We start from the raw sequence: 24,084 nt of genomic DNA on the forward strand, positions 1-24,084 counted from the left end.
CCCATCTGTAACACTACCACCCCCTCCCATCTCTAACACAACCCAGCTCCTCCCATCTGTAACACTACCACCCCCTTCCATCTCTAACACTTTTATTTTTCAATATGGTCTCCATACACCTCAAAGCCTTCAAGCTTTTAATACCAATTTTATAGAAATCCGCAGATTGGCCCTCTAACCATGCCTCTGTGGCAGCCTTTATGTCCTCGTCATCCTGGAAGCGTCTTCCACGTAGGGCAGATTTCATTTGCCGGAACAGGAAATAGTCTCTGGGGGCTACGTCTGGGCTGTAGGGTGGGTGATTTAACTGTACAGCCCAGACCTAGCACCCAGGATGACGAGGACATAAAGGCTGCCACAGTGGCGTGGTTAGAGGTCCAATCTCCGGATTTCTATAAAAGTGGTATTAAAAGCTTGAAGGACAAATGGAATAAGTGTTTTGAGATGAACGGAGATTATATTGAAAAATAAAAGTGCAAAAGATATTCTGCGACTTGATCATATATTGAAGTTGCAAAACTTATTGAGCACCCCTCGTAGATGACTGAGTCACCCGTGTGCAAATTATCGCAAATTATTATATCGTAATCGAGGGGAACTTCGTTCTTGAAAGACTAATTATCTTTTGCCATTCCTTCATCCTAAATCTCAAACACCAATAGATGCGCCCCTTTTTAGACAAAATGTAGCATAGATATTTTTCTTATGTTTAATGTTTACTTGACATGGAATCCAAAATACAAATAGAATTAATGGTATGTATATTTATTTTGCAGGTTTCAAAGAGAAAGAGTGAGTGTTTTTTTATATACACCCGAAATATTGAATTTTGGATACCGGAACAGAAAAAGACCCCACTACCCCATGTTTGTCTCCCTGTTGGGATACAAGGGGGTAGAGGTAACCTAATTTGCCCTGGTATCCCCACATGGAGACAAACATTGGGTAGAGGGGACCTATTCTGCCCTGGTATCCTCACAGGGAGACAAACATGGGGTAGAGGGGACCTATTCTGCCCTGGTATCCTAACAGGGAGACAAACATTGGGTAGAGGGGACCTAGTCTGCCCTGGTATCCTAACAGGGAGACACACATGGGGTAGAGGGGACCTATTCTACCCTGGTAATCCCACAGGGACACAAACATGGGGTAGAGGGGACCTATTCTCCACTGATATCCTAACAGGGAGACAAACATGGGGCAGAGGGGACCTATTCTACCCTGGTATCCCCACAGAGAGACGAACATGACGCAGAGGGGACCTATTCTGCCCTGGTATCCCCACAGGGAGACAAACATTGGGTAGAGGGGACCTTTTCTACCCTGGTATCCTAACAGGGAGACAAACATGGGGTAGAGGGAACCTATTCTACCCTGGTATCCCCACAGGGAGACAAACATAGGGTAGAGGCCAGGGGACCTATTCTGCCCTGGTATCCTAATAGGGAGACCAACATGGGGTAGAGGGGACCTATTCTGCCCTGGTATCTTAACAGGGAGACCAACATCGGGTAGAGGGGACCTATTCTGCCCTGGTATCCCCACAGGGTGACAAACATTGGGTAGAGGGGACCTTTTCTACCCTGGTATCCCCACAGGGAGACCAACATGGGGTAGAGGGGACCTATTCTGCCCTGGTATCTTAACAGGGAGACCAACATCGGGTAGAGGGGACCTATTCTGCCCTGGTATCCCCACAGGGTGACAAACATTGGGTAGAGGGGACCTATTCTACCCTGGTATCCCCACAGGGAGACAAACATAGGGTAGAGGCCAGGGGACCTATTCTGCCCTGGTATCCTAATAGGGAGACCAACATGGGGTAGAGGGGACCTATTGTGCCCTGGTATCCCCACAGGGAGACAACCATGGGGTAGAGGGGACCTATTCTACCCTGGTATCCCCACAGGGAGACAAACATAGGGTAGAGGCCAGGGGACCTATTCTGCCCTGGTATCCTAATAGGGAGACCAACATAGGGTAGAGGGGACCTATTCTGCCCTGTTAACCCCACAGGGAGACACACATGGGGTAGAGGAACCTATTCTGCCCTGGTATCCCCACAGGGAGACAAACATGGGGTAGAGGGGACCTATTCTGCCCTGGTATCTTAACAGGGAGACCAACATGGGGTAGAGGGGACCTATTCTGCCCTGGTATCCCCACAGGGTGACAAACATTGGGTAGAGGAGACCTATTCTGCCCTGGTATCTTAACAGGGAGACACACATGGGGTAGAGGGGACCTATACTGCCCTGGTATCCTAACAGAGAAACAAACATGGGGTAGAGGGGACCTATTCTGCCCTGTTACCCCCACAGGGAGACACACATGGGGTAGAGGAACCTATTCTACCCTGGTATCCCCACAGGGAGACAAACATGGGGTAGAGGAACCTATTCTGCCCTGGTATCCTAACAGAGAAACAAACATGGGATAGAGGGGACTTTTTCTAACCTGGAATCCTAACAGAGAACCAAACATGTGGCAGAGGGGACCTATTCTGCCCTGGTACCCCCACAGGGAGACAAACATGAGGTAGAGGGGACCTATTCTGCCCTGGTAGCCCCACAGGGCGACAAACATTGGGTAGAGGGGACCTATTCTACCCTGATATCCCCAAAGGGAGACACACATGGGGTAGAGGAACCTATTCTGCCCTGCTATCCCCACAGGGAGACAAACATGGGGCAGAGGGGACCTATTCTGCCCTGGTATCCTAACAGAGAAACAAACATGGGGTAGATAGGACTTTTTCTACCCTGGTATCCTAACAGAGAAACAAACATGTGGTAGAGGGGACCTATTCTGCCATGGTATCCTCACAGGGAGACAAACATGGGATGGAGGGGACCTATTGTGCCCTGGTATCCTAACAGGGAGACAACCATGGGGTAGAGGGGACCTATTCTACCCTGGTATCCCCACAGGGAGAGAAACATAGGGTAGAGGCCAGGGGACCTATTCTGCCCTGGTATCCTAATAGGGAGACCAACATGGGGTAGAGGGGACCTATTCCGCCCTGGTATCCCCACAGGGAGACAAACATGGGGTAGAGGGGACCTATTCTACCCTGGTATCCCCACAGGGAGACAAACATAGGGTAGAGGCCAAGGGACCTATTCTGCCCTGGTATTCTAATAGGGAGACCAACATGGGATAGAGGGGACCTATTCTGCCCTGGTATCTTAACAGGGAGACCAACATGGGGTAGAGGCCAAGGGACCTATTTTGCCCTGGTATCCCCACAGGGTGACAAACATTGGGTAGAGGGGACCTATTCTCCCCTGGTATCTTAACAGGGAGACCAACATGGGGTAGAGGGGACCTATTCTACCCTGGTATCCTCACAGGGAGACAAACATTGGGTAGAGGGGACCTATACTGCCCTGGTATCCTAACAGAGAAAAAAACATGGGGTAGAGGGGACCTATTCTGCCCTGTTACCCCCACAGGGAGACACACATGGGGTAGAGGAACCTATTCTACCCTGGTATCCCCACAGGGAGACAAACATGGGGCAGAGGGGACCTATTCTGCCCTGGTATCCTAACAGAGAAACAAACATGGGATAGAGGGGACTTTTTCTACCCTGGAATCCTAACAGAGAAACAAACATGTGGCAGAGGGGACCTATTCTGCCCTGGTACACCCACAGGGAGACAAACATGAGGTAGAGGGGACCTATTCTACCCTGGTATCCCCGATGGGTGACAAACTTGGGGTAGAGGGGACCTATTCTACCCTGGTATCCTAACAGAGCAACAAATATGGGGTAGAGGGGACCTATTCTGCCCTGGTAGCCCCACTGGGAGACAAACATGGGGTAGAGGGGACCTATTCTGCCCTGCTATCTTAACAGGGAGACCAACATGGGGTAGAGGGGACCTATTCTACCCTGGTACCCCCACAGGGCGACAAACATGGGGTAGAGGGGACCTATTCTACCCTGGTATCCCCACAGGGAGACAAACATGTGATAGAGGGGACCTATTCTGCCCTGGTATCCCCACAGGGAGACAAACATAGGGTAGAGGGGACCTATTCTACCATGGTATCCTAACAGGGAGACAAACATGTGATAGAGGGGACCTATTATACCCTGGTATCCCCACAGGGAGACAAACATGGGGTAGAGGGGACCTATTCTGCCCTGGTATCCCCACTGGGTGACAAACATGGGGTAGAAGGGACCTATTCTACCCTGGTATCCCCACTGGGAGACAAACATGGGGTAGAGGGGACCTATTCTACCCTGGTATCCCCACTGGGTGACAAACATGGGGTAGAGGGGACCTATTCTACCCTGATATCCTAACAGAGCAACAAATATGGGGTAGAGGGGACCTATTCTGCCCTGGTAGCCCCACTGGGAGACAAACATGGGGTAGAGGGGACGTATTCTACCCTGGTATCCCCACTGGGAGACAAACATGGGGCAGAGGGGACCTATTCTGCCCTGGTATCCTCACAGGGAGACATACATGGGGTAGAGGGGACCTATACTGCCCAGGTATCCTAACAGAGAAACAAACATGGGGTAGAGGAACCTATTCTGCCCTGGTATCCCCACAGGGAGACAAACATGGGGCAGAGGGGACCTATTCTGCCCTGGTATCTTAACAGGGAGACCAACATGGGGTAGAGGGGACCTATTCTACCCTGGTATCCTCACAGGGAGACAAACATGGGGTAGAGGGGACCTATACTGCCCTGGTATCCTAACAGAGAAACAAACATGGGGTAGAGGGGAATATTCTGCCCTGTTACCCCCATAGGGAGACACACATGGGGTAGAGGAACCTATTCTGCCCTGGTATCCCCACAGGGAGACAAACATGGGGCAGAGGGGCCCTATTCTGCCCTGGTATCCTAACAGAGAAACAAACATGTGGTAGAGGGGACCTATTCTGCCCTGGTATCCTCACAGGGAGACAAACATGGGATGGAGGGGACCTATTGTGCCCTGGTATCCTAACAGGGAGACAACCATGGGGTAGAGGGGACCTATTCTACCCTGGTATCCCCACAGGGAGACAAACATAGGGTAGAGGCCAGGGGACCTATTCTGCCCTGGTATCCTAATAGGAAGACCAACATGGGGTAGAGGGGACCTATTCCGCCCTGGTATCCCCACAGGGAGACAAACATGGGGTAGAGGGGACCTATTCTACCCTGGTATCCCCACAGGGAGACAAACATAGGGTAGAGGCCAAGGGACCTATTCTGCCCTTGTATCCTAATAGGGAGACAGACATGGGATAGAGGGGACCTATTCTGCCCTGGTATCTTAACAGGGAGACCAACATGGGGTAGAGGGGACCTATTCTGCCCTGGTATCCCCACAGGGTGACAAACATAGGGTAGAGGGGACCTATTTTGCCCTGGTATCTTAACAGGGAGACCAACATGGGGTAGAGGGGACCTATTCTACCCTGGTATCCTCACAGGGAGACAAACATGGGGTAGAGGGGACCTATTCTGCCCTGGTATCCCCACTGGGAGACAACCATGTGGTAGAGGGGACCTATTCTACCCTGGTATCTTAACAGGGAGACCAACATGGGGTAGAGGGGACCTATTCTACCCTGGTATCCTCACAGGGAGACAAACATGGGGTAGAGGGGACCTATACTGCCCTGGTATCCTAACAGAGAAACAAACATGGGGTAGAGGGGAATATTCTGCCCTGTTACCCCCATAGGGAGACACACATGGGGTAGAGGAACCTATTCTGCCCTGGTATCCCCACAGGGAGACAAACATGGGGCAGAGGGGCCCTATTCTGCCCTGGTATCCTAACAGAGAAACAAACATGTGGTAGAGGGGACCTATTCTGCCCTGGTATCCTCACAGGGAGACAAACATGGGATGGAGGGGACCTATTGTGCCCTGGTATCCTAACAGGGAGACAACCATGGGGTAGAGGGGACCTATTCTACCCTGGTATCCCCACAGGGAGACAAACATAGGGTAGAGGCCAGGGGACCTATTCTGCCCTGGTATCCTAATAGGAAGACCAACATGGGGTAGAGGGGACCTATTCTGCCCTGGTATCCCCACAGGGAGACAAACATGGGGTAGAGGGGACCTATTCTACCCTGGTATCCCCACAGGGAGACAAACATAGGGTAGAGGCCAAGGGACCTATTCTGCCCTTGTATCCTAATAGGGAGACAGACATGGGATAGAGGGGACCTATTCTGCCCTGGTATCTTAACAGGGAGACCAACATGGGGTAGAGGGGACCTATTCTGCCCTGGTATCCCCACAGGGTGACAAACATAGGGTAGAGGGGACCTATTTTGCCCTGGTATCTTAACAGGGAGACCAACATGGGGTAGAGGGGACCTATTCTACCCTGGTATCCTCACAGGGAGACAAACATGGGGTAGAGGGGACCTATACTGCCCGGGTATCCTAACAGAGAAACAAACATAGGCTAGAGGGGACTTTTTCTACCCTGGTATCCTAACAGAGAAACAAACATGTGGCAGAGGGGACCTATTCTGCCCTGGTACCCCCACAGGGAGACAAACATGAGGTAGAGGGGACCTATTCTGCCCTGGTATCCCCACTGGGTGACAACCATGGGGTAGAGGGGACCTATTCTACCCTGGTATCCCCACTGGGTGACAAACTTGGGGTAGAGGGGACCTATTCTACCCTGGTATCCTAACAGAGCAACAAATATGGGGTAGAGGGGACCTATTCTGCCCTGGTAGACCCACTGGGAGACAAACATAGGGTAGAGGGGACCTATTCTACCCTGGTATCCCCACTGGGAGACAAACATGGGGTAGAGGGGACCTATTCTGCCCTGGTATCCCCACTGGGAGACAACCATGTGGTAGAGGGGACCTATTCTACCCTGGTATCTTAACAGGGAGACCAACATGGGGTAGAGGGGACCTATTCTACCTTAGTATCCTCACAGGGAGACAAACATGGGTAGAGGGGACCTATACTGCCCTGGTAACCTAACAGAGAAACAAACGTGGGGTAGAGGAACCTATTCTGCCCTGGTATCCCCACAGGGAGACAAACATTGGGTAGAGGGGACCTATTCTGCCCTGGTATCCTCACAGGGAGACAAACATGCGGTAGAGGGGACCTATTCTGCCCTGGTATCCTCACAAGGAGACAAACATGGGGTAGAGGGGACCTATTCTGCCCTGCTATCCCCACAGGGAGACAAACATTGGGTAGAGGGGACCTAGTCTGCCCTGGTATCCTAACAGGGAGACACACATGGGGTAGAGGGGACCTATTCTACCCTGGTATTCCCACAGGGTGACAAACATTGTGTAGAGGGGACCTATTCTGCCCTGGTATCCCCACAGGGAGACAAACATTGGGTAGAGGGGACCTAGTCTGCCCTGGTATCCTAACAGGGAGACACACATGGGGTAGAGGGGACCTATTCTGCCCTGGTATTCCCACAGGGTGACAAACATTGGGTAGAGGGGCCCTATTCTACCCTGGTATCCCCACAGGGAGACAAACATAGCGTAGAGGCCAGGGGACCTAGTCTGCCCTGGTATCCTAACAGGGAGACACACATGGGGTAGAGGGGACCTGTTCTACCCTGGTATCCCCACAGGGAAACAAACATAGGGTAGAGGCCAGGGGACCTATTCTGCCCTGGTATCCTAATAGGGAGACCAACATGGTGTAGAGGGGACCTATTCTACCCTGGTATCCCCACTGGGTGACAAACTTGGGGTAGAGGGGACCTATTCTACCCTGGTATCCTAACAGAGCAACAAATATGGGGTAGAGGGGACCTATTCTGCCCTGGTAGACCCACTGGGAGACAAACATAGGGTAGAGGGGACCTATTCTACCCTGGTATCCCCACTGGGAGACAAACATGGGGTAGAGGGGACCTATTCTGCCCTGGTATCCCCACTGGGAGACAACCATGTGGTAGAGGGGACCTATTCTACCCTGGTATCTTAACAGGGAGACCAACATGGGGTAGAGGGGACCTATTCTACCTTAGTATCCTCACAGGGAGACAAACATGGGGTAGAGGGGACCTATACTGCCCTGGTAACCTAACAGAGAAACAAACGTGGGGTAGAGGAACCTATTCTGCCCTGGTATCCCCACAGGGAGACAAACATTGGGTAGAGGGGACCTATTCTGCCCTGGTATCCTCACAGGGAGACAAACATGCGGTAGAGGGGACCTATTCTGCCCTGGTATCCCCACTGGGTGACAACCATGGGGTAGAGGGGACCTATTCTACCCTGGTATCCTAACAGAGCAACAAATATGGGGTAGAGGGGACCTATTCTGCCCTGGTAGACCCACTGGGAGACAAACATAGGGTAGAGGGGACCTATTCTACCCTGGTATCCCCACTGGGAGACAAACATGGGGTAGAGGGGACCTATTCTGCCCTGGTATCCCCACTGGGAGACAACCATGTGGTAGAGGGGACCTATTCTACCCTGGTATCTTAACAGGGAGACCAACATGGGGTAGAGGGGACCTATTCTACCTTAGTATCCTCACAGGGAGACAAACATGGGGTAGAGGGGACCTATTCTACCCTGGTATCCCAAATGGGAGACAAACATGGGGTAGAGGGGACCTATTCTACCCTGGTATCCTAAAAGAGAAACAAACATGGGGTAGATGGGACCTATTCTGTCCTTGTATCCTAACAGGGAGACCAACATGGGGCAGAGGGGACCTATTCTACCCTGGTATCCCCAGTGGGAGACAAACATGGGGTAGATGGGACCTATTCTGTCCTGGTATCCTAACAGAGAAACAAACATGGGGTAGAGGGGACCTAGTCTGCCCTGGTATCCCCACAGGGAGACAAACATGGGTAGAGGGGACCTATTCTGTCCTGGTTTCCTAACAGAGAAACAAACATGGGGTAGAGGGGACCTATTCTACCCTGGTATCCCCACAGGGAGACAAACATGGGGTAGAGGGGACCTATTCTGTCCTGGTTTCCTAACAGAGAAACAAACAGGTGGTAGAGGGGACCTAGTCTGCCTTGGTATCCCGACTGGGAGACAAACATGGGATGGAGGGGACCTAGTCTGCCCTGGTATCCCCACAGGGAGACACACATGGGGTAGAGGGGACCTCTTCTGTCCTGGTATCCTAACAGAGAAACAAACATGGGGTAGAGGGGACCTATTCTACCCTGGTATCCCCACAGGGAGACAAACATGGGGTAGAGGGGACCTAGTCTGCCCTGGTATCCCCACAGGGAGACAAACATGGGATGGAGGGGACCTAGTCAGCCCTGGTATCCCCACAGGGAGACAAACATGGGATGGAGGGGACCTATTCTGCCCTGGTATCCTAACAGGGAGACAAACATGTGTTAGAGGGGACCTAGTCTGCCCTGGTATCCCCACAGGGAGACAAACATGGGATGGAGGGGACCTATTCTGCCCTGGTATCCTAACAGAGAAACAAACATGGGGTAGAGGGGACCTATTCTACCCTGGTATCCCCACAGGGAGACAAACATGGGGTAGAGGGGACCTATTCTGCCCTGGTATCCCGACAGGGAGACACACATGGGTTAGAGGGGACCTATTCTACCCTGGTATCCTAACAGGGAGACCAACATGGGGTAGAGGGGACCTATTCTGCCCTGGTATCCCGACAGGGAGACACACATGGGGTAGAGGGGACCTAGTCTGCCCTGGTATCCCCACAGGGAGACAAACATGGGATGGAGGGGACCTATTCTGCCCTGGTATCCCAACAGGAAGACACACATGGGTTAGAGGGGACCTATTCTACCCTGGTATCCTAACAGGGAGACACACATGGGTTAGAGGGGACCTAGTCTGCCCTGGTATCCCCACAGGGAGACAAACATGGGATGGAGGGTACCTATTCTGCCCTGGTATCCTAACAGGGAGACCAACATGGGGTAGAGGGGACCTATTCTACCCTGGTATCCTAACAGAGAAACAAACATGGGGTAGAGGGGACCTCTTCTGCCCTGGTATCCCCACTGGGAGACAACCATGGGGTAGAGGGGACCTATTCTACCCTGATATCCTAACAGAGAAACAAACATGGGGTAGAGGGGACCTATTCTGCCCTGGTATTCCCACTGGGAGACACACATGGGGTAGAGGGGACCTATTCTGCCCTGGTATCCCCACAGGGAGACAAACATGGGGTAGGGGGGACCTATTCTGCCCTGGTATCCCCACAGGGAGACAAACATGGGGTAGAGGGGACCTATTCTGCCCTGGTATCCTAACAGAGAAACAAACATGGAGTAGAGGGGACCTATTCTGCCCTGGTATCCCCACAGGGAGACAAACATGGGGTAGAGGGGACCCATTCTGCCCTGGTAGCCCCACTGGGAGACAAACATAGGGTAGAGGGGACCTATTCTGCCCTGGTATCCTAACAGGGAGACAAACATGGGGTAGACACGTATAGGGTAGTGGTATACGCCCACGTTTCTCTCTCTGTGGGCACACCTGGGTAGAATATTTCCCCAGTACACAATGTTTAACTACGTGTGGAGATACCATGGTAGAATAGGTCCTTGTTGGTTTGCCCGTTGGGCTTTCAGTGGAAACTAGGTCCTCGATACCCCCTGTTCGTCTCCTTATTGGGACAGACTTTCTAAAGTTCCTGTTTGACAAAAGAGCAGACTGATTCCAGGTTCGCGTGGTTACTGTGTATAACCAGTTCATCTAGCATCTATGACATCAGATTCAGAGTGGATAGTACTCATGTTATCAACCACTAGCCAACGCTCGATTACTTACAGGCTGTAGTGACAGTTGAAATATTGCTGACTGCAGCGTTAACCTTTACTCGCTCTCGATCACCCGATATGTTTTTATTTCTAGTTTCAGGAACGATTTCACTTCCTTTACAAGAGGGGAGGATGGTTGTCTGGCCTACGCGGGATACGGCTATGCGGCATATTACACCATCAACGATGCTGACGTTGTGGGGGACAGCGTCGAAGACCTCGCATACAACATATATGATGAATGTAAGGACACTGACCCGGAACCGGAAGAAAAGCCTTCTGACCTTGACCCTGCGGAAGACAGAAAGGAAAGGGAGCGAGCATCCACGGCCGATAATCTCAAGAAGGACTACTATCTATCACCGACCAAGGATGTGGGTGACCTTGACCCTGCGGAAGACAGAAAGGAAAGGGAGCGAGCAACCACGGCCGATAATCTCAAGAAGGACTACTATCTGTCACCGACCAAAGATGTGGGTGACCTTGACCCACTTGAACCGCCAGAAGGAGATACAGATGAGGCAGATGTCACACCACGTGATCAGGAAGGCTTCGAAGATAACAGATTGTACCAGCACACGTTCGGTTCGGAGTTGTTGAGAACCTTAGACCATCTTACGCTGGTAGGCACAGGACTTGGCGCCACTGGAGTAGACACGAGTTATGCATCTCCTTATGGGCTGGGTGTGTCTAATGGGGTCGCTGACATCAGGGATGAAGATGGCTACTTATTACCCTGTAAACCTACAGGAACAGCAGCACAACGGCCAGATGGCACACCACGTTACCGGGAGGATGACAGAGATAGTCAGAACAGGCTCGGGTCGGATTCGTCGAAAAACACAGAACATCCTACGCCTGAAGGCACAGAAAAGAAAACGTATTATTCATCGCTTGATGCCAGGGATGAAGATGGCTACTTATTACCCTGTGAACCTACAGGAACGGCAGCACAACGGCCAGTTGGCACACCACGTTACCGGGAGGATGACAGAGATAGTCAGAACAGGCTCGGGTCGGATTCGTCGAAAACCACAGAACATCCTACGACTGAGGGCACAGAAAAGAAAACGTATTATTCATCGCTTGATGCCAGGGATGAAGATGGCTACTTATTACCCTGTAAACCTACAGGAACGGCAGCACAACAGCCAGATGGCAGACCACGTTACCGGGAGGAAGACAGAGATAGTCAGAACAGGCTCGGATCGGATTCGTCGAAAACCACAGAACATCCTACGCCTGAGGGCACAGGAAAGAAAACGTATTATTCATCGCTTGATGCCAGGAATGAACATGGCTATGGATCAATCAACCAATAAGCTGTGAAAAATAATAATTTGACAAAATGGTGAGACTACTTCTATACAAGCCTAAGAAAACCACGACCCGGATCTGCTTGATCCGTGCAGATGATGACAGCAACAGCACGGGGGGGGGGGGGGGAGGTTTGCCTCCCTTCTGAGACAACCATACCTCCGTTCATGATCTGGATACATTATGTGCTATATCACGTCTGTGAAAATTAATCACCCGACTCCGTTTTCTGACATATCTGTCACATCTGAAGACGATTTGATTTGAAGACAAGTGCTTCACAAACAATTCACCATCATGGACGACTATACAGCGCATGTGTTGAGACAACGTGGTGCACTGACGAATGTAAGTAGAGCATTAACTCCAAGTCCACCGCAGCTTGCTTGCTTGCTGTTTAACGCCACACTCAGCAATATTCCAGCTATATGACGGCGGCCTGTACATAGAGACCAGGCAATCAAGTGACTGACATTGTGAAGAACCATCCACAATTCCACGCAATCAACCGACGCAGCGAGCCTGACCTCCCGAACCATTTACGACAAGCATAGTCGCCTTTTACGGCAGGCATGGGTTGCTGAAGACCTATTCTACCCCGAGGGTGAATCTAAATGGATATAATTCGTAGTTCGTTTGGAGAGCTTTTAACAGCATTTCGGTTATTTCACGGCATTTCATCTTAATGTCGGAGGAAGCGATCCGGATGAGGCGAAGATGGATGTGATTTGTTTGTTTGTTTGTTTGTTTGTTTGTTTGTTTGTTTGTTTGTTGTTTAACGCCGCACTCAGCAATATTAAAGCTACATGGCGGCGAATTGTAAATATGTATTCCTCTGTAAATCGAGACCGTTTCATTAAATGCCTTCAATGCTTGTAACATTTACTCTGGGCTCGAGACTTATAATCTAATAATAGAAAATTCTGATATTAGATTTGAGACTTAAAGGAACATGGAATTTATGAGGTTAGGTGAGGTGAAATGGGGTTTAACGTCGCGTCCAAGATTATTGCACTTATATAGCGACGTGCATGTACGTGTGTGTATTTGTGTGGCTGCTTGTACTAGTCCGGACTGATGCCGATTTATAGTGCTAGCTCACTGAGATACAATGTCGCAGTTTAACATGAATACCCCACTCAGACATAGTATCCTGACTCCGAGCCGACCAGTCCCTGTTTCAGCCCCTTAATGCCGAGCGCCAGACAGGGTAACAACACGTACCATCTTTTAACGTCTTTTGGTATGACGCGGTCGGGGATCGAACCCCGGACCTTCCGCTCTCCGGGCGGACGCTCTACCACTAGACCACGGAGGCGGTCCTGGAATATATATAACGACCTGGGGGTTGAATCTGCAGGGGAGAATAACCGAGGTCTTGTTCCTGGGCCAGTTGATGCGGCACATTGACGAGCACACAAAGAGCATGTCTCCATGTTCACCGTATCACATCCCACTCCGTTGAATGGAAATAGATTCTTGCACTGCACGAGTGAGTGAGTGAGTGAGTCAGTGAGTCAGTGAGTCAGTGAGTCAGTGAGTGAGCTGGGTTTAACGCCGCTTCTAAGATTATTGCAGTGATATAACGCAGTGATAATACTGAGGGGGCACGGGTGGCCCAGTCCTCTAAGGCGCCGCGATTCGCTGTGAAGAGTTGCGTCCCTTGGGCATGCCAGAAACCTATGATTGTGGGTTTGAATCCCGGTTCGCCCCAATTATGTTTCTAGGTTTGTCAGCATCATACCCGTGCTCGTGGGTTTCACCGAAGTGGTAAACGTCTAAGACCTGCATCACTTCGGGCTTTCCTCCCACATTCAGCTGACAAGCCGCGATATAACTGGAATATTGTTAAAGCGGCGTTAAATCCAACTCACTCACTCACTCACTTCTCATTGCACGAGGAAACACCCCTGTCCAAAACACATAAAAAACGGATGTTTTCTCACAGCTGTTTAGTAGTGAGTGGATGAGTAGAACGCCGCTTCCAGTTCCATCACGGCGTGTGGTATGGTGCTGACATACCTAGAAACGTCATTAGGGCGAATCTGGGTTCAAACCCACGATCATAGGTTTCTGGTCTTGCCAGGGGACGCAACTCTGTACAGCCAATTCCGGCATCTTTGACGATTGTTCTGTAGTATGTTACCTTAAAAGTTAAAAGCACGTGCAAATATCATAGGGGCTTGGATCAAGACTTGCTAATTCTAAAGATGTACAAGAGATGTTTCCCTTCGATATTTCTTTGGAAACGCGGTAGCCATATATTTTTCCGGTGTCCATGACTACAACAATGGCGGCGACTGACCATGCTGGTGCACTTGAACCCGTAAGATGAGAAACTCTCAAAGCATCATTATCGATTGCAGAGATGTAAGTGAGTATAGTGTTACGCCGTTTTTCGCAATATTCCAGCAATATCACGGCGGGGACACCAGAAATGGGCTTCACATATTTCACCCACGTAGGCAATCGAACCCGGGCTTTCGGTGTGACGAGCGAACGCTTTGACCACTAGGTTACCCCACCGCCAGGAGAAATGGGACTGAGTCGACGTCTTATGTGACAAACAACACCTTTTAATATCTCATAGACAATGAACATAAAAATTTAATGTGCATATCAAGATGTAATTGAAAAAAAATGATACAAAATATGACTTAATCTCCTTAATCTAAATTTTTAACACGAAACGAGATCTTCACCACAGTCTTTATCTATGTAAGAAAAAATGTTTGTAAATAATCATCTAAAATCCTGAGTTAACTATTGTCAGTTATTTTGTAAAAGTGGCACACAAAAAGAGACATTGTGATCACAGTCATCAATAAATTGTATTTTTATTCATAGAAGCATAAGCATCTATCAAGCAATTGTATATTTCATTACTGATTATGAAACATGTTTTTTTAAACATTGTAAAATGACTGAAAATGTTAGTCATTTTACAAAATGACTGCAATATCAGGCAGAATATTTGACAAATTGACTGATTTTACACGTTGGTGAAATGAGGGTGAAGTGGGGTTTAACGTCGCGTCCAAGATTTGCATTTATATAGCGACGTGCATGCACTTGTGTGTGGCTGCTTGTACTAGTCCGGACAGATGTCGATATATAGTGCTAGCTCACTGAGATACTATGCCGCAGTTGAACATGAATACCCCACTCAGACACAGTATACTGACTCCGAGCCGACCAGTCCTTGTTTTAAACAAGCCCATTAAGGCCGAGCGCCAGACAGGGTAACAACAAGTACCATCTTTTAACGTCTTTGAAGGCTCTACCACTAGACCACGGAGGCGGTCCATTTTACACATTGACTATAAGTATAGAAACCATAATAGCGAAGGTTCTAGACAAGCTCCTTTCAACATGAGCACAGCTGCATGAATAAGATGATACTGTAAAAGCCCTATACTTATTTATACATTATGTCCAAGGTATCATACGGTGACTAACAAACAAATATGATGGTCTTCCACTGATCGGAGCATTTTGATTGGACGGCTATTTTTAGAATCGATGACATCATAGTTCCAGATCTAAATCTGTCCAATCGCCGTTGATATGTGTGTACGTATACACGTGTGTATATATGTGTGTGTATGTGTGGTGTCTTACAGACGTGAGACCTGCTTTTTTTGTGGGGTCTATCAAGACATGAGACCTGATATTTTGTGTGTGGTTTCTATCAAGACATGAGACCTGATATTTTGTGTGTGGCTTCTATCAAGACGTGAGACCTGCATCTTTGGCCATGCCGTAGAATATGGAGGTCTTGTCCTTGAGCAGGGTGTCCGGGCTGTCGAACTCCTTGATCAATCCTTGGTCCAACACAATGATCCTGTAACACAGACACAAGTCACGTGAGAGTTGTTTAATGCCACAGTCACCAGTATTCCGGAAGACTTCTCAAAATAAGTTAAAGAACACCTTATTCTTTCATAATTACTGTAGTTAATCTGTGATGGCATAAGAGGTTACTATAGTCATATGAGAGAATCGGTTGTCATTGCATAAAAGACTAACTACAGTAAAATGAAAGAATCGGATGCCATTGCATAAAAGACTAACTACAGTAAAATGAAAGAATCGGTTGTCATTGCATAAAATACTAACTAAAGTAAAATGAAAGAATTGGTTGTCATTGCATAAAAGACTAACTACAGTAAAATGAAAGAATCGGTGGTCATTGCATAAAATACTAACTACAGTAAAATGAAAGAATCGGTTGTCATTGCATAAAAGACTAACTACAGTAAAATGAAAGAATCGGTTGTCATTGCATAAAATACTAACTACAGTAAAATGAAAGAATCGGATGTCATTGCATAAAAGACTAACTGCAGTAAAATGAAAGAATCGGTTGTCATTGCATAAAAGACTAACTACAGTAAAATGAAAGAATCGGTTGTCATTGCATAAAAGACTAACTACAGTAAAATGAAAGAATCGGTTGTCATTGCATAAAAGACTAACTACAGTAAAATGAAAGAATCGGTTGTCATTGCATAAAAGACTAACTACAGTAAAATGAAAGGATCGGTTGTCATTGCATAAAATACTAACTACAGTAAAATGAAAGAATCGGTTGTCATTGCATAAAAGACTAACTACAGTAAAATGAAAGAATCGGTTGTCATTGCATAAAAGACTAACTACAGTAAAATGAAAGAATCGGTTGTCATTGCATAAAAGACTAACTACAGTAAAATGAAAGAATCGGTTGTCATTGCATAAAAGACTAACTACAGTAAAATGAAAGGATCGGTTGTCATTGCATAAAATACTAACTACAGTAAAATGAAAGAATCGGTTGTCATTGCATAAAAGACTAACTACAGTAAAATGAAAGAATCGGTTGTCATTGCATAAAATACTAACTACAGTAAAATGAAAGAATCGGTTGTCATTGCATAAAATACTAACTACAGTAAAATGAAAGAATCGGATGTCCTTTAACTTCTGTTGAGTAGCAGTACTAGTATATTATATGAGTGTCGCAGTCAACATACTTGACTTATTTCCCCAGAATACTATTTGTTTGATATCAATCTTAAAAGATTTAGAATAAGCTTAGCACAATTTAGATGCAGCTCTCATAGGCTTAGGATCGAAGTAGGCAGACAAAGAAACAGAGCCAGAGAATTGAGAATATGTGCGCTCTCCGGGCGGACGCTCTACCACTAGACCACGGAGGCGGTCATCAATCACTGGATTGATCATTGGATATGACGGCTGTCTGTAAATGGGGCGGTCGGGTAGCCTAGCGGTTAAAGCGTTCGCTCATCACGCCAAACACCCGGGCTCGATGCCCGACATGGGTACAAGGTGTGAAGCCCATTTCTGGTGTCCCCCGCCGTGATATTGCTGGAATATTGCTAAAGGCGGCGTAAAACCATACTCACTCACTCACTCACTCACTGTCTGTAGATAATAGAATCTGGACCAGACAATCCAGTGACTGACACTATGAACATCGTTCCACGCAATTGGGATACGATGACGTGCATCAACCAAGTCAGCGAGCCTGACCATCCGATCCCGTTAGTCGCCTCTTACTACAAGAATGGGTTGCTGAAGTCTTATTCTACCCCGGATCTTCACGGGTCCCTGCAAATGCTTAAAAAGATATCATTTGTAGCCATGTTTCACCAAACAAACAAGTCGACTGGAAGATTTTATGACAAATACTGCTTACGGTCCTTAAAAATGGGACATTCTTTTAGAGAAACAAATTGTATGTCTTTTGTCTTTAACAATACTCCCAGCCCCCTCCCAATCCTGCAAATCAAATGTTCGTTCTTTTATTGAATAGAAGGGCCTCACTTGTCATAGTCAAGGATTGTGTTGAGTCTGTGGGCAATGGTCAGCACAGTGCAGTCCTTGAACTCGGTGCGGATCGTCTGCTGAATCAAATCATCTGTCTCCATATCCACAGCTGCTGTGGCCTCGTCCAGAATCAGGATCTTCGTCTTCCGCAACAGCGTCCGCGCCAGGCAGACCAACTGTCTCTGTCCAACACTGCAAACAACAGCAAAGTTACTTAGCATCAAAACAAATAAAGTAGACAGCAATGTTACTTAGCACCAAAACAAATAAAGTAGACAGCAATGTTACTTAGCATCAAAACAAATAAAGTAGACAGCAATGTTACTTAGCATCAAAACAAATAAAGAAAACTAAAAGTAACATGAAGGACAGAGATGTTTGAACTTGTGATTCATACTGAAGCATTGAGATTTACACACAGTGGTGACCAACTGGAGCTACTTCCCTTAGATGTATTGAATGCCACCTCCACCATGACAACCAGTAGTTACAATCGTACAATCGACTCTGATTTCAGCAGAGATTTCTATTGAATATGGAAAGGTTGTTGTCGCTTTAATTTATAAGACATTTGGTTCCTTACTTATTCTATTTGTTACTTAATATTTCTCACTTACAGAAAACAAGTCAAATTTAAGTCAAATCACTCAGTGACAACAACTATTACCTGTTACCTAGGTCCCAAAGGATTTTTTTTTGAATGAGCCCTGACGACAAGAAGCCGAGTTCTGCAGAAGAATTCTAACCTGGGTCCCCATCAGACTGAACCGGACATCACTACCACATCTTACAACAAGCAGTCGAGTGTTGGGGAACTATTCTAACCTGGGTCACTGTGTGGGAGACATATTTACCTGAGATTCTGTCCACCCTCGCCACACTCATATTCCAGCTGTACGGGGAGTTCCTGCACAAACTTCTTGAGGTGAGCGTGCGCCAGTGCCTTCCAGATCTGAGCGTCACTGTACTTGTCGAACGGATCAAGGTTCATCCTCATCGTTCCAGAAAACAGAACTGGGTCCTGGAATGATAGTATTAGAGATGAACCAGCGAGCTACTTGCCAGTGCAGATTATCGCTCCTGGGAGAAGGAATGCCGGAAGCACCGACTCCAGTGGAAGGTTCCTGCAGATGTGGGTGGAAAGACAGAACTGATGCAGGTCTTACGTGTTTCGTATTTTGCCGAAACCAACGTATGGCGCTGACAGTCCTAGAAACAGTAAGGGAAACCGGGATTCGAACCCATGACCGTAGGTTTCTGGCACGCCTAAGGGATGCACCTCTGCACAGCAAATTGCGGCACCTTACAAGTGTATGGTGCCAATAAAACGATTTTAATTGGGTAGAATCATTGTTTCAAACCTGTCCCATTACGAGGCTAGTGCCTCCATCGACATATACTCTACATTCTGATGTAGATGTTTACACCAGTGTCCATATGCTCACCGACATCATATTCCTAAAACCAATTGTCATCAAATCCTGGCATTGCTACGGGAGGTAACTCTGCAGACATTGAGTACCTGAGGCAGGATGGTCAGCTTGGACCGGAGATCATGGAGACCAATATTTCCTGCTGTAGTTCCGTCAATGATGATGCTGCCACTTGCCGCCTCAATCAGACGGAACAACGCCACCGTCATGGACGACTTGCCAGCTCCAGTTCTTCCTACAATTCCAACCTGTGATAGAAAGTTCACACATTGTACTGAACTAGCTGAATTTTAAAAACAAAAATATACTAAGTTTGTTTTGTGTCTTTGGTATATAATGCCGCACTCCGCAATATTCAAGCTACATGATGACGCCCTGTAAATAACCAAATCTGGACCAGACTATCCAGTGATGGATATTATGAGTATCCATCTAGGATACGATGACATGCATCAACCAAGTCGCCGAGAAAGCTGACCACCCGATCCCGTTAGTCGCCTCTTATGACAAGGATTAGTTGCTGAAGACCAATCTTCACGGGGCAACACACACGTACTACAACCGGACATTTCAAAGTCTGTCACACAATCAGCTGCTGTAAACAAGCGATTCAAACATTTGGCAGATACACATCCCTTTGACTTCAGTCTTACCTTTTCAGATTCATTAATCTCGCAAGAGATGCCCTTGAGCACAAGGTCAAGGCCGGGTCGATATCGCGTGGCATAGTTCACAAAGTTGACCTTGCCATTCTGCGGCCAGGATGGAGGGGGGCGATGGTGGTCCAGAATCCACTCCGCCTGAGAAACAAGGAAATATAACTACATTAACTGACATTAACTTTATCTTGTACTGTTACGTTGTTGTTTTTTATGGGTATCTACTAGTTTTAAATAAAATCTGTGATAAATCTAGTTATTTTACTGTCCTTCGACGACAGTTTTTTTATATACTATATACTATATACTATCTACATATATCTAATTTGAATATTGTACTTTTTCTCGTCATATTCTTCTCTTTCTTCCCTGGGGAAATATCAAGAGAAATATCTGGGAAATATCAAGAGAAACATCCGCCCACCTCTGTCGGGGTCTCCGAGTACTCCTTGAGGCGTTCCACGGACACGACGTTGGTCTCCACTTCAGAGGTCATGCGCACCATCCAGTTGAGAGAAGCTGTCACCTGTCGAGCACACAAAAGGTCAACGTCCTCGTGCAACCCAGTACCACATTTCAGATGCATCAAACAAAAAACAGCTGAACATTTAATTCTTTATAAACGAAAATTTCAAGGCATCTGTGAACATAAAATGTTGATGCATGTGATTCACTTGTTTATGCACATAAATGCCTGAAACTGTTTATTTTAGTAACGAAAATATAAAAAAAAATATGTGTACACCCACTCATTTTTTAAAAAGCTCTTCCATACAACTTTTTTATAACATGTAGCCTCCATTCTGTAGGGGGCACGGGTGGCCCAGTCGTCTAAGGCGCCGCGATTCGCTGTGCAGAGTTGCGTCCCTTAGGGACGCCAGAAACCAATGATTGTGGGTTCGAATCCCGGTTCGCCCCGATTATGTTTCTAGGTTTGTCAGCACCATACCCGTGCTCGTGGGTTTCACCAAAGTATTAAACGTTTGAGACCTGCATCACTTCGGGCTTTCCTCCCACATTAAGCTGACACGCCGTGATATGATTGGAATACTGTTAAAAGCGGCGTTAAACACAACTCAACAACTCCAATCTGTACAGAAGCTGTACCTGTAGGGCATAGGAGACAGACAGCCCGACAAGACCTCCCTCAATGTCCTCCGTGATCACCGCAAACATGGCCGCCGCCAGCACAATAATGTTGCCGAGGAACTCCAGTCTAAATCCCAGCCACCTGGACACAGTCAGGAAGATACGTGTGTCACTAGCACAATCAACCCCTTCGACACATTTCTACTTTTATTTCCTGTTGTGTGAACAGATGTGAAAATGTAGGACAATCAACCCCTCAGACACAATTCTACGTTAATTTCCTGTTGTGTGAACAGATGTTAAAATGTAGCACAATCAACCCCTCAGACACATTTCTACTTTAATTTCCTGTTGTGTGAACAGATGTGAAAATGTAGCACAATCAACCCCTCAGACACAATTCTACGTTAATTTCCTGTTGTGTGAACAGATGTTAAAATGTAGCACAATCAACCCCTCAGACACATTTCTACCTTAATTTCCTGTTGTGTGAACAGATGTGAAAATGTAGCACAATCAACCCCTCAGACACATTTCTACTTTAATTTCCTGTTGTGTGAACAGATGTGAAAATGTAGCACAATCAACCCCTCAGACACATTTCTACTTTAATTTCCTGTTGTGTGAACAGATGTGAAAATGTCACTTGAGATTCAACCCAAGGTTCATTGATCGCCAGTGGTAAGGGAGACAACATATAAACTAGTCATTCACAACCAAAATCAAAGCCACAGTCACATATCTTCATAAACGTCCACTTTTATTTCCAGAAGGGGCAAGAGATTTGAACATATCACTTGAGATGCATCCCATGGCTAAATGACATCAGTTGTAAGGGGAACAACATTTAGAAATAAACCCGCATCACTCTACACCACATAGCAGTGGGTGATTAAGGGATGTGGGGGAGCCTTGTGGTTAAAGTGTTCCTCGTCGTGCCGAAGTCGTATGCAGCTTCAGGAGAACACATATCCACGGTACATCATGAAAGGGCAACTCACACTGAATAAATAAGTCGGGATATGATGTTAAGTCAGAATAAATGAAGTCGGGATATGCTGTTAAGTCAGAATAAATAAAGTCGGGATATGATGTTAATCAGAATAAATAAATTCGGGATATTTTGTAAGGTCAGAATAAATAAAGTCGGGATATGCTGTTAAGACAGAATAAATAAAGTCGGGATATGATGTTAAGTCAGAATAAATAAATTCGGGATATGATGTTAAGTCAGAATAAATAAAGTCGGGATATGATGTTAAGTCAGAATAACTAAAGTCGGGATATGATGTTAAGTCAGAATAAATGAAGCCGGGATATGATGTTAAAGTCAGAGAAAGACATTGTATCTGTCCATTCCTGATATTGACCTGTACATACATTCATGTATGTTCATGTACGGATGTGTCATTTTATTACTGCAAGCAAGTGGCACAGTTTTCGAATTAATCTCACAATTTACAGTGAGCATCTATCGTTGCAGCTGTTCAATAATCATTTATAGTATAAATCTATCACTGAAGCTGTCCAACAACCATGATTTATAGTATAAATCTATCATTGAAGCTGTTCAATAACCACGATTTACAGTCCACATCTATAATTGAAGCTGTTCAACAACCATGGTTTGCAGTATATATCTATCATTGAAGCTGTTCAATAACCACGATTTACAGTCCACATCTATCATTGAAGCTGTTCAATAACCACGATTTACAGTCCACATCTATCATTGAAGCTGTTCAATAACCATGGTTTGCACCATATCCTACCTGTTGGATGATTTGATCAAGATTTACAGTATCAATCAGTCATTGAAGCTGCACCATATCCTACCCGTTGGATGATTTGATCAAGATTTACAGTATCAATCAGTCATTGAAGCTGCACCATATCCTACCCGTTGGATGATTTGATCAAGATTTACAGTATCAATCAGTCAGTGAAGCTGCACCATATCCTACCCGTTGAATGATTTGATCAATATTTACAGTATCAAGATTTACAGTATCAATCAGTCAGTGAAGCTGCACTATATCCTACCTGTTGGATGATTTGATCAAGATTTACAGTATCAATCAGTCAGTGAAGCTGCACCATATCCTACCCGTTGAATGATTTGATCAAGATTTACAGTATCAAGATTTACAGTATCAATCAGTCAGTGAAGCTGCACTATATCCTACCTGTTGGATGATTTGATCAAGATTTATAGTATCAATCAGTCATTGAAGCTGCACCATATCCTACCCGTTGAATGATTTGATCAAGATTTACAGTATCAAGATTTACAGTATCAATCAGTCATTGAAGCTGTTAAATAATTTGATCAAGATTTACAGTATCAATCAGTCAGTGAAGCTGCACCATATCCTACCCGTTGAATGATTTGATCAAGATTTACAGTATCAAGATTTATAGTATCAATCAGTCAGTGAAGCTGCACTATATCCTACCTGTTGGATGATTTGATCAAGATTTACAGTATCAATCAGTCAATGAAGCTGCACCATATCCTACCCATTGAATGATTTGATCAAGATTTACAGTATCAAGATTTACAGTATCAATCAGTCAGTGAAGCTGCACTATATCCTACCTGTTGGATGATTTGATCAAGATTTATAGTATCAATCAGTCAGTGAAGCTGCACCATATCCTACCTGTTGGATGATTTGATCAAGATTTACAGTATCAAGATTTACAGTATCAATCAGTCATTGAAGCTGCACCATATCCTACCTGTTGGATGCAATTCCAGCAAAGTAGAAGACCAGATTCTTATCAACTCTTTCCTGAGACTCGGTGTAGAATCTGTCCGTGGCTCCGTACGCCCGGATGGAGGATGCCCCTGTGATAGTCTCGCTGAAGTGGGTGTAGATTGGTGATCGGGTGGTGGACTCGATACGCTTCAGCTGACGTGAGGTCGGGATGTAAAATCTCTGATGGTGAAAAGACATGTGTAAATACACGAGTGAAGATGGGACGT

At 46.6% G+C, this 24,084-nt stretch overlaps 2 protein-coding genes across 5 annotated transcripts in view; one reads left to right on the top strand and one right to left on the bottom strand.

Moving 5' to 3' along the window:
* LOC124120530 overlaps positions 1-12,967 on the top strand; it is a 34,288-nt gene extending 21,321 nt beyond the window's left edge. The window contains exons 5-6 of the mRNA XM_048391868.1: positions 777-792; positions 10,860-12,967. Coding sequence (XP_048247825.1) covers positions 777-792; positions 10,860-12,087 — 1,244 coding nt within the window. The 3' untranslated portion in view covers positions 12,088-12,967. The remainder of the gene's footprint in view (positions 1-776; positions 793-10,859) is intronic.
* A 2,385-nt stretch (positions 12,968-15,352) lies between these two features.
* LOC124120529 (multidrug resistance-associated protein 1-like) overlaps positions 15,353-24,084 on the bottom strand; it is a 59,175-nt gene continuing 50,443 nt past the window's right edge. For 2 of the 4 annotated variants that reach the window (XM_048391872.1, XM_048391869.1), the window contains exons 23-30: positions 23,838-24,037; positions 21,114-21,237; positions 20,431-20,532; positions 20,001-20,147; positions 19,437-19,595; positions 18,769-18,935; positions 17,912-18,106; positions 15,353-15,926 (exon numbers count right to left, since the gene is read on the bottom strand). In XM_048391872.1, the coding sequence (XP_048247829.1) occupies positions 15,812-15,926; positions 17,912-18,106; positions 18,769-18,935; positions 19,437-19,595; positions 20,001-20,147; positions 20,431-20,532; positions 21,114-21,237; positions 23,838-24,037 (1,209 nt within the window). In that variant the 3' untranslated portion in view covers positions 15,353-15,811. The remainder of the gene's footprint in view (positions 15,927-17,911; positions 18,107-18,768; positions 18,936-19,436; positions 19,596-20,000; positions 20,148-20,430; positions 20,533-21,113; positions 21,238-23,837; positions 24,038-24,084) is intronic. The other 2 variants (XM_048391870.1, XM_048391871.1) reach the window with 2 other exon arrangements.

The sequence above is a fragment of the Haliotis rufescens genome, unplaced genomic scaffold, assembly GCF_023055435.1.
Source record: "Haliotis rufescens isolate VD_foot unplaced genomic scaffold, xgHalRufe1.0.p SCAF_100, whole genome shotgun sequence".
Taxonomy (NCBI): domain Eukaryota; kingdom Metazoa; phylum Mollusca; class Gastropoda; order Lepetellida; family Haliotidae; genus Haliotis; species Haliotis rufescens.